This window comes from Chaetodon trifascialis, chromosome 7, assembly GCF_039877785.1.
Source record: "Chaetodon trifascialis isolate fChaTrf1 chromosome 7, fChaTrf1.hap1, whole genome shotgun sequence".
NCBI lineage: Eukaryota > Metazoa > Chordata > Actinopteri > Chaetodontiformes > Chaetodontidae > Chaetodon > Chaetodon trifascialis.
In genome coordinates, this window is record NC_092062.1 from 12,471,303 (window position 1) to 12,488,075 (window position 16,773).

The 16,773-nt window shown below is 41.0% G+C and overlaps 1 protein-coding gene across 2 annotated transcripts in view; it reads right to left on the reverse strand.

Moving 5' to 3' along the window:
- The window catches only part of LOC139333264 (ankyrin repeat and IBR domain-containing protein 1-like), a 32,530-nt gene that overhangs the window by 14,566 nt on the left and 1,191 nt on the right, over positions 1–16,773 (reverse strand). The window contains exons 2-11 of one of the 2 annotated variants that reach the window (XM_070965527.1): positions 15,237–15,521; positions 13,837–14,137; positions 12,543–12,725; positions 11,639–11,756; positions 8,318–8,526; positions 5,472–5,560; positions 5,195–5,339; positions 4,402–4,568; positions 2,130–2,218; positions 1,234–1,364 (exon numbers count right to left, since the gene is read on the reverse strand). In XM_070965527.1, the coding sequence (XP_070821628.1) occupies positions 1,234–1,364; positions 2,130–2,218; positions 4,402–4,568; positions 5,195–5,339; positions 5,472–5,560; positions 8,318–8,526; positions 11,639–11,756; positions 12,543–12,725; positions 13,837–14,137; positions 15,237–15,424 (1,620 nt within the window). In that variant the 5' untranslated portion in view covers positions 15,425–15,521. Of the gene's footprint in view, positions 1–1,233; positions 1,365–2,129; positions 2,219–4,401; positions 4,569–5,194; positions 5,340–5,471; positions 5,561–8,317; positions 8,527–11,638; positions 11,757–12,542; positions 12,726–13,836; positions 14,138–15,236; positions 15,916–16,773 lie in introns of those variants that run through there. The other variant, XM_070965526.1, reaches the window with a different exon arrangement.

Genomic DNA, 16,773 nt, shown 5'->3' on the forward strand with positions numbered 1-16,773 from the left:
TATCATAATCACCACTTCTTTTATAATGATAGCAACATTTGACAGACAGTAGCCTGAATGCGATTAGACATTTTCATCTTCATGCACGTATAACACCTGTGAACTGTTCATTCAGATAGTTTTCCCAATAAGAAAACAATCTACTCATTCACAGCTGCAAACCTACTGATCAGAATAGCTGAGATTAAAGAGTCGCCTAATTGACCATCACCTAAAAAGCCCACCGCCCTAGTTACTGTTGCTATGCCTATCAAGCTTTCCATTTCCACACTACACATATGGAGTCTACGTCCGTGATTCCTCACGTAAGTAAAAGCAGGTTCCTCATTCCTTTTGTGTAGCTAGCTAGAGTACAGTAATGCTAATGCTTAATCTCCATGAGTCAACTGAGAAGTCCCAGCTGACGTTTCCATGTGGCACATTTTAAAACCCCGTAAAAAGGTCTTAAATATGTACTTGATGGCTACATACATGAGGTAATGCTAAAAGATGGAGGTTAAAGCATGTCCCAAGCACAACATCAGCATGCTCACCAGTCACTGATCTGTGTAACACATACAAGGAAGCAGCATTGTTTGTGTATCTCAATGCAGAAATGTACTTGGACAGCAAAGCCGTTGGAGACATTTAGGCTATACTTTATTGTTTGTATTTTCACACAGGGTTTTAGAATATGATGAGTATGATATGAGTCTGGCCAATGTAATGGTATCAAGCGCTGTTTGGCTGGAGTTGGAGTGTGAACTTCCTTCAAGTAAAGAGCGGGACTGAGTTGCTATCATTACTCTAAATTCTGATATAGATGCATCTTGGCTCACAAAGTGACATGTCCACAAACAGTGGACGCATCAGTCCAGAACAGGTATTTCTTTTATGTAATCTCTAAACCCACAAAATAATGTCAGAAGCTGTTAACATGTCCACTGCCTTTGGACATAACACTTAGTTACTACTGTAGGAAGTAAGCCAATTAGCCAAAAGTGCCAAGATTTGTATGACCACAAAAAGGCTGTCACCCTCAAAAATCTTGACACAGATTATTGCTCTTCTTAGAGCCTCGCGCACATCACATCAATGTGTAGAGAGATGCAATGTTCGACAGGCCTGCTGGTGTCTAGTTAGACTTACTAAGCTATGATTGGACAGCTGCTGTTTGGAGGAGGGGTTTAGACAAAGGTCAATCACCCACTGCGTTCGTGAGACAGGTATGTGAAACATCCCAGCCTAACTCACCTTAGCACACTGCATGTGGTTGCAGCCCTCGTTTTTCTGGATTGGGGACTTGCAATTGGCGCAGGGTTTGGAGTTAGAAAGTAACCATAAGCAGTTGGCTGCATCCTCATAAGCTTCGCTCACACCAGCCACTTCGATAGGAAGAGGGGGAGGTAAACAGAACAAATAAAGGCATAATGAGACAGAATGAGAATGGCTATTACCACAGCATCTAAACAGGCCACTGCACTGAGTGGGAAATTGTTCTGCCTGACTAATGTGTATTGCTTATATATTTTGCTAACATCTCCCAAGATGCCCCCTCCCCCCCACACACAAACAGAATAATTGGCTATTATCAAAGCACCTCTGATGTGCCGTTTGAAATGCCAAGATAAAACAGAATCTGGGGAAATCGAAGGGGAAGATAGTTCCACAACAAAATAATTGCTTTTATCTTTCAACTGTCACATCAATGGAGTGGCACTTTGGAGCGACTTGGGCCAGCTTAAATCATCTATTAGACTGCCCACAGTCCAATTACTGCTTCTAAATGTTGCTTACTTTCAATGGGTGGGTTGTTCGTTTTAATTAATAATTTATCATCAACATGGTAGATTTTAATTGGCTTAACGCTAAACTGTTTGTAATTACTGTGGTTAAGTTTCAGGCAATTTAGCTCCAAATCAATCACTTCACTGCCACCCAAAAAAATCTGGGCAAGTAAGGGCATGCAACATCAAAGCGTCTTTGTTATAATAATTTACCACCAGGTAGCTTCACACAGTTCTACTGGTACTAAGAATAAGTTAGATGCTGTCAGAATAGATATAATAAAAATTGCATAGACTTAGCAATTATTCTGCAAAAACATTTGTAAAAAAAGAAAGAAAGAGCAAATTAATGCCAATACTCACATTCCTCAGGTCTCATCTCATTGACTTTCTGTAGCCACAACTTCCAAATGTCACAGTCACAGGGCTCATGGGCCTCGCCTTGACACTCCCTGGAATAGACACAGACAGATTAAAGGTGATGTAGACAGTTGAAATTACCAACTCACAGATCCCATTCTGTCTCTGGACTACACATAGAATAAAAAAAAAGAAATGAACACACTAATTACACACTGCTGTCAGAGATGCTGTCAACACCATCAACCACCATCAAATGGCCACATCTGCCTTTCAAATAAATGCATTCTTGATGTCAAGGGAACTATAAAAGTTGAACCCGTGTTACATCCAGGTCCATTATATGTCAGTTCCAATGTCATGCCAGCTGAACTCTTAATAAACCAGATAGTGATGGGAATTCCGGCTCTTTTATGAGATCCGGTTCTCACGACTCAGCTCTCATGAAAGAGCCAGCTCTTTCGGCTCCTCAGATTTTTTGTTGCTTAAATTAATTAATAATGTATAAAGTATACTTTATATCAAATTTTATTGCATTTCCTGCACTCATTTTTTTCACCTTTCCAGCGTTTTGTCTGTCGTGGCTCTCTGTGCGCTGTGTGTGCATGCGCACTGTGTCTGTAACCCCTGCTCCTCTCTCTCTTGCTCAGTGCGTACACACAGAAGCCACCACACATCATGTAGCTGACCGATCACGTGTGGCTTGAACGGAAAAAAAGTCGAGAGAAAAAAACAAAAAAACCCCAGAGCAGCTCCCTCTCCGGCTCTCAGGCAGGAGCCGGCTCCGATCGTTCACTTCAAAGAGCAGCTCTGAGAGCCGTTTCGTTCGCAACTGACCAACTAAAACCTGACAAGTGAGCCTAAAGGTCACTTTCAGTAATCACATAGTGAGGTGTGCAGTATTGGTTGAAGTGTGGTGGAGATCGTTACAATCGTTAAAATGGTGGGAGTGTTTCCACAGGGCATTCCTCAGGGCTCTGGGAGGGAAAATATAGAAGGTGGAGGACAAAACAGCATCTGGGCCATTCTGCTCTTGAACATGCTGCCATGCTGCGAGAACATGAGCAGTTACAAATATGTGTACACAGAAAACTAATGGATAGCCATGCAAACAAAAACACATACAAACAACATAGGTGATGGAAATTGGCATTCAAGGGCATGGACAGAGTATGTTTGAAAATCTGAGAGCCAAACTGCTGCCAGCTGTTCCCTTTTTCCAGAGCACCATCTTCCCACTAATGTTACACTGAAACCCAACGCTGCTCCATCCATTTATCAAGGAGAGAAAGCGAGCCAACATGTTGGTCAACCTGTAAGTTTATATTTCTTCTTTCATCCGTTGACTGTGTCCAAACCAATCTGGACTGTGCTGGATCTTGTTAGCCAACGTTAGCCTGAAGCTGCAGGCGAGTGGTGGAGTGGTGGGTGAAGAAAGAGACATGGACTGCTTAGATCTGTGCACACTACATGACGCCAAAGGTGTAGAGTTACATCTAAAACCACCAAAAGGCATGAAGGGATATTGTTGCATTGAAAAAAAACTTCTAAATATGTAATTTTGATGAACAGAGATAAGGTTTTGAGAGTTTAATCAATGCCTGGAGAGGAACTTGAAAAGCTTGAGATGGGAGGACTTTGGCCAAGCTTAGCATAAAGACTGGTTATAGCCAATACCTGGTGTATATATAGTGGTACCTGGTTTTCACCAGGAAATCTTTGCCCTTATACTCAGATCTCTTAAAGTTCTATTTAGAAAACTCGAGCTTCACACACATTTTACTCCGGAGTGGCTTCCATCTAGCCACACATTACAAGATCATCTATGTGAGTGCTGTTTTTTGGAGAGACGGTTTGTGCAGAGCTTCAGAGCTCTCTGTGGGAGAGGTCATTAGATTCTTGGTGGGCTCACTGAAAATGCCACCTCTTTCCTAGTTACTGGGTTTCACTGGACACCCGCATCTCAGTCTTGGTGACTTAAACCTTTTTTTCCCATTTCACAGTAACAGAGCACCAGACACACTGACCTGATGCTTTTCTGTAAGACACAATCAATGTCTATTGTGACAGCATCTGACTTTTAATCAAACCGATCAAAACACATTCTTTGTTTTCAGTAATTTCCATCACTACTAAATTATAATATTTCATGTTTTGCAAAGCAAATGTCCAGATTTAAACTATACAATACATATAATACACATAAAATCTGTATATCATACATACAGAAATGTTGACATTTTCTTACATATACAATCTGGTACTGATGACTCACCAGCAGAAAAGGTGACCTTTGCCACAATCTACAGCAGGAGCCCTTAGGAGGGGAAAGCTAAGAGGGTCTGAGGTGGAAGTCCCAGGGCACTGGGTATTCAGTCTCACTGCCCTTTCACAGCCTGCCTCGGGACACCAGCGGATTGCCGGATTGTTCTCCACAAAAGCCTGTCAACAGATGGAACAAAGAAGATGAAACCTCAATCGGCACTTCACCAATCTACTGGTGAACTGGAGGCATTTTAGTTTGGGTGACTCTATTACTCGATTACTTTTTGAGTCCAGACCATCAGCCAGCCAGTTATAGGAGTGCTGCTTTATTTTGTAAGTAATTCAATCTTGACCCAAAAAAATGAAAAGAAATTGATGACACTGCTTGTGTAGCTTAAATGACGAAATGTTCCCACGATAACTCAAAAAAAGAGGCTGCTCATTAATTTGAGATTTGTGCCTCTTAAAACTTTCAATTAAGGTGAAATATAAGTGACAAAAGGTACTTCTGTTGAACCAAAGAAATGTAGTTTCAAAGTAGTTCATTTTTGATTTATCCATTTCAGCTTAACTTTACAGCTTACCAAGTCCAAGAATATCCCTCACTCTCATCAGAGTTTGCCCCTGTTGTGCCCTTCCATGTCAGCCAAAGGACATCTATATTCAGTGACGTCTCTACATTGAAACTGAACTTCAGAAGACATGTGTTACTATCTCTGGTGGCGGCAATATACTTTCAATATGATTTGTAGAAGGCGCACAGGTAAAATAGATCTGTTTAGTGCATTTTCTCATCTCATTACTTTGATGTCAAACTGGAGGTAGCGCTTGTCCATCTCTCGAGACACAACACTCTCAATGACCTCCACAGGCACTAGCTGGTAGCAGTCAAAGGCCGGGCAGAAGATGTTGTGGGCTTCACCCTCTTGGATCTTTAAATTGAGAAACCTGAGGAAGCGCACACGCATTGCAGACAGTGATGAGGAATACACAGAAAAACACTCAAGAGCAAAGGAAGGAAATTAGGGACAAAGTGAGCAGATCGACAGAATCCACAGGCCAAGCCAAAACATGACTTACCCTTCCCAACAACCTCTGCAGAACTCGTGGCCACAGGACATGTCAACGGGTTCCTCGAAGACGGAGATGGAAGACATGCAGATACCACACTGTGATACAAAAGGAAGAGACACAATCTGTTTTAAAGCCTGCCGTAAAAGATAATTTCCTAATTTTCAAAGGCCCTCCCTATTATTCATGCATTATTCCATCACTCTTTGAATGAAAACACACACAGCCTTTGAGAACAAGCATGCTCAAAATATGGCGATGGGTGACCTAATTTTTAGTATTCGATGGGATGTCAAGGCAAGCAAAACTATGCAATTTGATATGTCAGTGTGCATAAACTACTAACAATGGCAGCCCTTGATTTATGAAAAAAACACTGTGTCAAAGGCCAGCCCAGGCCAAGACGGTGAGCTCTCATTAGCATGTGGTTTACAGATTACTGTTCTCTCATCAGATGCGTTTTTTCACATCCACGGAAATTTGAGATACAAACAGATACAAACGGGACAAACACACACACACACAGGCCTTGTTACAGTGAAAGCCTGACCCCAACAAAAGACATAAAGGAGGCTGTGTACTTCAACAATGTAAGTATTGATTTGTGAAAGAGCAGAATGTGATATAATCAACTGCAACCTTTAAACGGGCCCTTGAGTAGACTGGGTCGATTGGCACAGTGCAGTCAAAAGCACGCCTTTTCAGAGCCACGACAAAATATACTGTTAGACGAGCGCAACCTATAATTTCACATAAAGTAAGTGATAAATCAAGTCTGTCAGCTTTGACTATCATCTATCAACAGTTTAGTTCACATACCTCAACAGTCTGGATTGAAATATCCACCACAGGACAAATCACCAGTCATCCAAAAAGATTATATCTTCTAACAATAAACTTCTCAGACTGGCAAAAACTGTCAGATTTTCCCCACAGGTACCAAAGTCATTTCAAAAGCTTAAACGACCATGGTCACCAATATCAGGTGTCAAAAACATTTCAGAAATTGCTAATGCATAACTTTGATGTATAACGTGGGAAAGGATCCGTTTTACCTTCATTGACAGTCTTCTATAGAGCGTGAACAGCATAAAGGACATCTCACATTACCTGACATAATTATCATTCATCTTGACAACTGCTCACAAAAACTGCTGAGGAAAATATCAAGCGTATTTGATAATTATCAAGAAATCACAGGCAAGGTCAGGCTAATGGGAGGACAAGCAGGGGGTGTGCTGACCCTCTTGCAGGAGGGGTCAACAAGGCTCTGTAATGACCTTGTAGATGTGCAGATTTTGTAAGCACAGCTGTGGAACCACCTTCCATGAGCTTTTCACAGCGTCTGTCACATATCTATGACTCATGGGAGCCGTATTTGTGTGTATACAGGAGCACTGCAAACCCTATATAGGAACAGAACGCCAGGAATTGCAGATGAACTGTGTTTACCAACAGTTTCACAAAGAGTTCCTGAGCCCATGTATTAATCTCCCTCAGGCAATCATGTGTTCACAAAGTGGTGAACCTTGCTCCATCCTCATACAACTGAGCCTTTCCAGGACGCCCCTTCCCAGATTTTCGTGTTGCTCCTGTCCCAACTTGTTTGAAACATGCTGCTGCATCAAATTCAGAAGACGCAGATACTTACAAAAATCAATGAAGGAGAACATTAAATATATGGTCTCTGGACTGTTTTCAATTGAGTATATTTAAAATGGGATTAGCTAATGATCACATTCTGTTTTATTTCTGTTCTCCACAAAGTCCCTACTTTTTTAGAATTGAAACAAATCATGATAAATTACATGGTACTTAAATTTTACTTTGCAGACAACACTTGTTCCCTGTTTATGTTAGCGGTAGAGTGAAAACAATTGTCAGCCACAGTGATACTCCAGTATGTGCTGTAGCCTTGCATAAACATTACTTAGACAGTTCAGCATGCACCCTATGAGCTGGAAATTCATCATTTCATCAGGGGAGCAGCATGACATTTCCACACTGAAAAAAAACAAATGTGGAAGCCTCTATAGTTTGATCATTAGTTCCCTCATGATTTACACAGAAGCAGAAGGTTGCTGTGAAACGTTCTTTCTACCTGTTTTGACAGTCTCACCCATTGGCCTATTGACAGTTGAACTTCATACACTAATAAGAAAGTATTTTAGAGAGTTTGCTTGCACTAAAATTAACAAACAACTTCTCCTCGGAGCAGAGGAAGTCCTGCTTGAGTTTATGTTTGTGGGGCAGACCACTGGCATGAATACTAATGCTTGTTAGTAATATAATGCTGGAAATAATGCAACATTACACAGAAAGACAGGTGTGGCTGTGAAAATTTAAAGAATTCAGCAGAAACACTTCAGGAAATCTGTGGCACCGTAGGGACTCGATTTAAATAAACATTGGTGTACAGTTTTTATGGGTACACTGTCAGTTACTATTAGTCTGTGCTCTTCCATGCCAGCTTCATCCTTTGCTGCTGTAGCGGCTTCTTGGCCAGGAAAACATGCAGATCCCTGGGGCTACTCATCCTGAGGTTTAATTTCATCTGATGGCTCTTCTGAAGTAGAGTTAAATGATAGACTTCACTGAAAAACATGCTCTTATCTACCGCATCTGCAACTGCAATTTAAAGTTTTCTCCCGACTTTTTAAACTAAAATTTATGAAAACAAGAGTTTGGAGACAACTGTCTAACTTTTTGGTCAAACCTGACCTCCCACCACTTCAATGTGACTTGTGGGGCTGAGCACCAATTTGGCTTGTAAGGCCAGCTCAGTCTTTTTCTCTTCCTCTTATTCTGTTAATTCAACAAACATTGGTGAAAGGGAACCCAAAGACGTCTCTCACCAGAGAAGACTCCTCATCAGCAGGCATGAGGCTGATTTGGTCAGGGGATGTGATGGAGGAGCGGGTGGTGCGTGGTGTACGGGGCGAGGGCAAGGTGTCCCAGGCATTGCAACCGCTTGGAGGCGGGTTGGGCATTTGTACCCCTGAGCGTTGGCAGCATTCCTCTGCATTGGTCATCCAGGCCTCTAAGAGCTTCTCTCTGTCCCAATCTGATGCCAAAAAGTGAAGACATACTTATACAGAAAGAAAAGTGAGCACATTAAACCAGACAGAGGAGAATAACAGAAGCACATAAATAATAAAACTAATAGCTTTGTTTTGAGCAGATCCCATGAGGTAAAGTGTCCCTGTTAAAATTAAGCAGGGGGAGGGAAAAGTGGATCTTATCATTGTAAGAGAAGTGTAGGACGTAATAAAATGTCAGTTGTAATAGATGTTGGGACCTAAAGTTTAAATGGCATAAACCATGTGATAGGCAAACAGATGGGGCCAAGTCACAGTAAGCGTGTACAAGTACTCTGATCTAGAACCATCGAGTTGATCACAACAGTATAAGAAACAAAAACATAGTGCACTGTGTGATAAAATCTGATAAATCTTCACAAATGTAGGCCTTAAGCAGGCATGGATAAACACCAAGGACAACAGACAGAATTTCCATTCAGCCGGGCTTGTTCATCCGCACAACATGTATTCACATAAATAATTTTTTTTCAGTCCATCCTGTCTTATATTTGAAAGAATTGGTAAGCACATAGCTGAGTCCACCAAAGCCCACACAAATCCCACTACTGTGGCAACACTACCACCTAAGCTTTTCAAACAGCCAACAGCATAGACCTGCTGCCATCTGCTTTTCTGTTTTAGAATAGCTGTTCAATTTCACATTAACACAAGAGCAGGTTTGAGAGCTTTTCAGTATAAATATTGAACGACTTATGGACTGTGCCTGCATCCAGATTTTCTCTGGCGAAAAAAAATCCCCTCCTAAAATAAGGAACATGACCCGGTCAACTGTGCAATTAGGCCATTATCAGCCTCGAGACACTTTTCACCACCAATCAAATGCCTCGGACTCTAAATGGCCTCGTTTAGATAATGAATATTGCAACAATTCCTCCATCTCCATTCAATTAAAACTCATCAATGAATATGACCCTATCTTCATGCTTTTGAACATTAAAAGGAGTCTGAAATTAAAAGTCTTCACATTTGGTGTTAAATATCAAAAATTAGCTGGGAAGTACAAATTGTCAGCAGCGCAGGCTGATTGACAGGCTGGCAGCTCAACAGAAAAGCACCAAGAATTGTGATAAGAAAACTGGAAAAGTTTCAAATGGAAATATAAATGTCAGGAAGTGTGGAAATGAGTGAAAGTTTTCACAAGAAATTAATGAGACATAAATCCCAAAAACCCTCCACCAGGAGATTAACAAAAATCCTGAAACGCTCCATCCTTATAAAACCGACAGACAGCATTCCCATGATAGAGGTGAATAAATATAGTGAGAATCTGGGGTCACTCTCTCCCCTCTAAGCTCTCAAAAGTATGTCTAATATGTAGCACACACAGCTCAACTGCCAGCCACTCAGCCCACTGAATCAGTGAATGGGGTTATTTTAAGACAGAAAATCAACCCTCAACTGTAACACATTTTTTGAAGTCCTCTACTAACGCAATCTAAGCCAAGCTAAATTAAGGGGGGGGGGGGGGGTAATGGTTTTCAAAGGCTTCAAATCAAATAACACTGTTTTAAAACATTTGAAGTTTTTTCATGTGTCTTAGCGAGGTTGAGTGAAGCTAGTTTGAGAACTGGTACCTTAAGGCCACTAATCAAATCAACACTGTGACACTGTTAGTACTTGGCCAAACCGACATTACAAGGGCATCAGTGCAGTCATTCAGGGCAAGTGACTGATGTCTGAGGGCATGCAGAATGTGGCAAAATGAAATTCCTTCACTCTCCTCAGCTTGAAAGGCTTTCACTGGTTTAGCCTATTGGTAACAAATGTCTCTTGGATTAATGTATGAAAGATCACTGTGATGGCTTGAGTATTGTATTTCAAATGAGCTGAACTGTGGATGTCTACATAATGTTCATTTGTAAATCTGAATGTATTACACTCGTGTTCTTAATAAGGCTTGTAAATCAGCTTTCAATTCATAGCTACCAGTGTTTCACACACCAATAGATTTAATAAGGTAAGTAAAATTTGTCCCTCCAGACTCTAATCTCACTGTCTATTCCTCCTGGCATTAAATCCACACTGCAAAGTCATACTGTTTGCTTGAAAAGTTTCAGACATAGTGCTTTGCTAGCATTTTACATTACTTTACAACATAATTGGTAGTATGACATTGCTTATTTGTGATGGATTCCGACCATCTACTTAGAAATATAAGTTAACAAGTAACGCTGCAAGTAGTTTTAGCAATGCTACAGTACATAAAGTCTTACAAAATAAACAAAAAGTGCAAATGTGTAAGATACAACTCTTTCCTTATTATAATGCAAACATATATTTGCAACAGTAATATGGCAGCCTTTCTGTTATTACACATAATGCATGGTTCAGCCTTTTTGTGGACTTGCTTTCAGTTGCATGAAAAGTCAGAGCCTGTGTTGTGGACAATGTTACTTTCAGTAACTAGCGTATATTAAGAGTAAGTGTAAGTGTAAATAAGTGTATTAGTACCCTAATTTGTGCCCCAGTGTTTCCTCAAATATTTAGTGGACAAGACAAGCCTACTGAAATAGCATTTAAAGCATGTGACAATGACACTCCACTGAGAGCAACACAAGTGAAATTCTTTCAGATAACAAAGACTTTCCTCTTCTGACTTCAAGGAAATCACTGGAGTGTAGCATGGAGCTTATGTGAGATATGGCCTCTCTAATCCCAACACAAATCTAAAGACACATTTTTTAATAAATGATTTCTTTACAAACATCTTGAAGAGGGCAAACTCTTTGTGGAAACATGAGGTACAAAAGAAAAAAATACTTCATGATTTTTTAAGCATATCTGTTTAAAAATTTGGGTGTAGCCTTCAATTGTAATATTCAGTGCCTTCTTTTTTTATTTTATCTTTTTTTTTTTAATTATTAATTTAATTATCATTAAAGTGACTGTGTACATGCACAAAGGAAACATGGTGAGACAGAAAAGAATATGAAATACACCAATGGTCTCTGGCCACAATCAGACCTGGGATGCAGATGCAGCCATCAGGACACTGGCCAGGCCAAATATTTTAAGGACAAGCAGATACTCTGCATGTGTGCGGTTGTTAGTGTGTGTGTGTGAGTTTAAGAGTACCGTGGGCACGTAGCAGCGCCTCTGCAGTGAAGAGAGGGGCCTGCAGCATGTCGGCTGTCTCAACTATCAGCATGTCCTTCAACCTCCGTAGATCCTGAGGCCGTAGGCCCTCATACAGCTAGAGAGGAGGGCAGAGGAGAGGACAGGAAAGGAGGATAGTGACAAGAGGAGAACAAGAATGATGGAAGGTACAGAGGCAAAAAAGAATCAGGCAGAAAAAAGTAACGAAAGAAAGATTGGGCAAAGCAGAGAATAGAAGTATTGACAACAAATTAAATATAGACAATTGCTGCCACATGACTGAACTGGGCCCAATGAGCTCACAACACACTGACGATGATGGTAGTCACATGCCTTACGCCAGACTACTTTGTATGTGTGTTTGTTTGTGTCTAACCAAAGCATCTGCAATGTGACGTGTTGGGCTAGCCAGCAGAATTCCAGCTAAATATTTAACACTGGGCTACAGACAACTAGTGTCTGGTTCCAAGAGGACCTCGATGACTGAAAAAGTTTCAGTTCTTACAAAATACGCCTTTTTTGTTCATTTCTTATGTACCATAAAGCATGGGGTTATTCATTAAAACGTTACTCTCAAGGAGAAGAATACAGATGGAGTTTTGAATGGTAGGTCTTATTCAGTACCAATATTACACCACTGACAAAGTAAGTGTTATAATACAACCCCTGTGTTGGTTTGGCTAGGTGAAAGTATCTAGAGCAGCTTACTAGAAAGAGTTTCATATGAAATAACAATGACATCAATTGTTAACAGCTTCATTAGGTTTTTAACAGTTTGCTAGGGACTTTGTAGGAGTTTGGTATTGGTAATGAAAGTGACACCAGTTGAGGGTGACAAACTGAAAGCTGTACACCCTCTGCGCCTCAGTGTGTTATTCTGTACCTCTCTTCTGTCGAGGGCTGCGTACTCTGCCTCTATACCCTCAGCCTCGGGGGCAAGAGAGAAGACCATCTGCGACTCCAGGCACAGGGCCAACTCCTTGTGGTGCTGCTTCTCTGCACAGTCACATGGAGTCTCGCGGTTTTCGTTCTCTGCAAACAGGTCCCCTTCTCTCTGAACCAGGAGCTGAGCAAGTGAGAACAAGAGGAAAATTTGGCTTTGAAGAGTGGGGCAGAGGGGCACACAGAGGCATACGCAGGGACGATTACAAAAGCTCAATGTCAAAAACAACAACAACAACACTGGAGTGCAACTAACTCTGTGACAGGAGTTGATGGAAAGGCTGTACAATTACAGCAGACATGTTAATACACTAAATACACTGTGATTGTCATTATTACAAATAATTTCTTTTAGTTTTAGAGCCCACAAGTGGATTTAACTTGTGCATCTGAACTTAAATGTTCACTTTTAGAGGTGCAGTATTTCTGAAAAGTAACACCAGAGAACCTTTTTTGATTGCTGTTGTGGTACTGCTGAGCACAACAAATGAATTAAGTGCTTTTCACAATGGCTGAGCCACTTAAAGAAAATTGAATAAATTGTTCTCTGTATGAATATGTAATTTCAGCTTCCCAAACACTTGTTCAATTAATTCTTTTCCACTTTGCTTTTTGCTACATTTTGCATGTTGGGTTTCTCTCTATCACAACAGACTTGCCTGCATTTTTTATTTGACATTTAGTTTTGCACATGGTGCAGATTGTATTATCAGGGGAAATTGAAATTAAAAGAAAAAATTCAGCAGCACAAAATTACACAATTATTAATCATGGGAATGCATGACAAAATGCAATGATACAATGCATTGCATTTTGATTATCTACAGTTGTTCACATTGTGCACGACATCCTTCATCATGGGGATTACGTGGTTCCTCAGGGATTTATAGAAGTGTTCTGTGCTGCAGAACATCTTCTCAAAACTCACAAGGGAGTGGTTTGATCAAACTTACCATAATGGATATGAACATGCAAGTTATCGCTCACAAGGCCACACACCAACAACTATTCTACAGATATTCATAGCACAATATAGTACGTTCTAATTACTGTTAACCTCAGGGATACTGTGGCCCGTTTTATCTGCCTTCCGCTCCCATTGCTCCCTGTCCTAGTGACGCTCTTCAGTTTCAAATTCAGCTATGGAACCTTTGATCTACATCTAAAATGTCATACTTGAGAATATTTTACATTAGCCTGCACTGAAATTGATTCACAGGATTTTGGAATCTCACCTCAACACAAGTCTTCATGCCTGAGGCAGCAGCATAGTGCAGGCAGGTGTTTTTCTTGTTGTCAGTGGCATTGATATCAGCACGTTCATACTCTCCATGGTCCAGCTTCGCTCCTGTCCATGTGAGGATGATTTGCAGACATTCTGCCCGACGCTGTCGGTCTTCATATGGCCGTGAGATCCGGGGTTGCAGTGCCCCCTCTGAGGTCAGGATCTGGGGCCCCATGCAGAGAAGGTGCAGAGATGTCTCATTGTGCACATTACGCTTGTTAGGATTCCCATCTTTGCTTAAGAGAAAAGACCTAAAAGAACACGACAGGGACAAGAACAACAGTTGATTTCAAACATTTGCTCATTGGCCCAGAAATGGCTTTGTGTGCTAATACCTGGGGAGAGCCAAAACATTTTTGTTTAATTTTTATTTCAGCTTTGATCAACAAAGTAACCTACAAGGATTTACAATTATTAGTCTATATTAATCTGTTTTTCTAAGCCTATTTGGGGGGCATAACAGGCTTTTTACAACATAGTAAATGCCACGGAAATAATAATATTTCTGTTATGCATAACTGATTTGAGGTTCAGTGTAACTAGAGAATTTTAAATGAGGCACATCACAATACTCGAAATGAAGAACAAAGATACAGAGTCCCACAGAAGAGACCAATCTGGAAATGCACATTGCACCTCAGGTAAATTATTATCCAAATCAGTTAATCAGTCTGAGTCTCAGAATTTCAGTGCTTCACGTGGAAATTGAAAACATCAGGATCAAATCTATCCAGTCATATATTTTGCAGACACTTAACTTTGCTTTTTAACTTGATAACATTTTACAACCCTCCTGAGTAGTTTTCCCAAGCCAGGTAGGAATGCAAACTTGAGCAAGCACCATATTAGCACAGAAAGGAAAGGGCCTGAGAGGAGTAAGGACGAACACATGCAAGGTTGGTAGCTTGTGGGATGGGAAGCTCTTGGAGCCCAATCCTATTCCATCCCAGCATGTTGCATTCCTGAGAGCTGCTAGCAGATGGCTATGTGGAGAGACAGATGGGACAGAGACATATAGAGACAAACATGAAAAATTTGCTGTTACAATGCAGCAACACAGTGCTAGATGGGACCAACTGATCAGCAACAGAGTGCTAAAAAAAAATAAGAGAAATGCTCAAAGGACACTTGATGTCCACATAAGAAATAAGGATAAAATTTGAATTAATTAATAAACTGCCGCACATCAAAAAGCTAGAGCACAACTAATCTGTCCCTCATCTACCAATCCTTATGTTCACTTTAATCTCAGTGACAGCAGCCAGGCCAGAAATATGCAACTCTGTACTATGCACATTCTGTCTGCTTGCTCCCTTGTTTGTTTGATTTTCATCGGAGCCATATCCTGACCTGAGTAGGCGTGTCATGGCGTGCCGGGCAGCATAGTGCAGTGGAGTGTTGTGCTGGTAGGACTCTCCATATGTAGAGTTGGGATCCAGAGCCTCCTTGAACTGCTGGTTGCTTTCATACAGTTGGCAGGCCAGTACCTCATCCCCATTGATAAGAGCCTTACGGAACTTGGTCGCTGTGTTCCCCATCTCTTCCCGTAACGTAGGTTCGAGCTCTAGCTGAAACAGCAGCCTTTTAAGTCGTCTTCAAGCTACTCAAGTCCAACAGGCCAGCATACTGAATGTCCTAAAGAAAAGAAGAAAAGCAGGAGTTAAATTCCTTTATGGCTGTGTCCAAGTCCAACAAGGCCTTGTTAACTAAAAAGTGCTGACTGAGTTTGTGTGTCATTAAAAAACACTCAAGCAGACCCTCCCAATAAGCCAAACATATTGTCACCACTGTTTCAAAAAAGCTGTCCTGTGTCTTAGTCTGTCTGAGTATTAATCGCTTCCACTCCTGAATCACAAGGACGAGAGTTGTATCTCCAAAGCTGCTCAGGCTGCTCTGCCGCAAGCCCCGGTGTCAGCACCACCACTGCACTGTAAACAGCTCCCCGTGTTTATTTCTGTTTTTTTTTTTTTTTTTTTTTTTTTTGAATAACTAAACATAGTGCCAACAAAGCTCAAACAGAGAGAAGGACAAGACTTCCTCTGGCATCACCAGGAGCTTCCGCCACTCTGTGCCAATGTTGCCCATCCCACTGAGGCCAGGAGTCATTGTGAAGGAAGATAGCCTCAACTCAAGAGGAACATGCAGCGAGTCAGCATTTCACTTCCACCCGAGCACCATATGGTCATGACTGTTTGGGCAATGTGATGCTTTTATGTATTTTTGGTCAGCTACAGCACAAATGAGCAGAACACAAAATCATCTCCCTTAGCACAATATACTCTACGTCATGACACTAAGATGTATTCATACTGACTTCTCACTGGCAAGTTATGTACACAATACAAGGAAACAATGCTCCCTGAAAACCTTTCAAGTGTTCTGTATGTATTGAATGCCCAAATGTCCACAGACTAGTATGTATGACACCGAATGTGGTAACCAAATTTTGATACACCATTTGCAGCGCTGCTGACAATTTTCCAGGACAAAGTATTACTCGCTGTAATTTAGGGAATTTTCAACATCATACTCAAACAACATGACCGGGAAAAACTAAAAAAACATACACATTCATAATAATATAATAAACCTCCTTTAAAGAGCACTTTTCTTCACAATGTGACAAAGCGCTTTCCTAAAAAAGTAACAAAAACACGAGGTGTGGATTCAACCTTAGCTCGTACCTAATAAAATGGCAACTGGGTATACATCTTCAGTAAAGTTATGAGATGCTCACATGAAACAATCAAGTACGGAAGCAGATGCCCATTTAGTTTAAAATAGGGCCATAATGTCTCACTGTCTTGTCTGAACTTCTTAGGAAGATGTGGGAGGGAGACCCTGCATTGTGGGACGGAGGTTAAGTGGGACAGAGGCTTGACCAGAG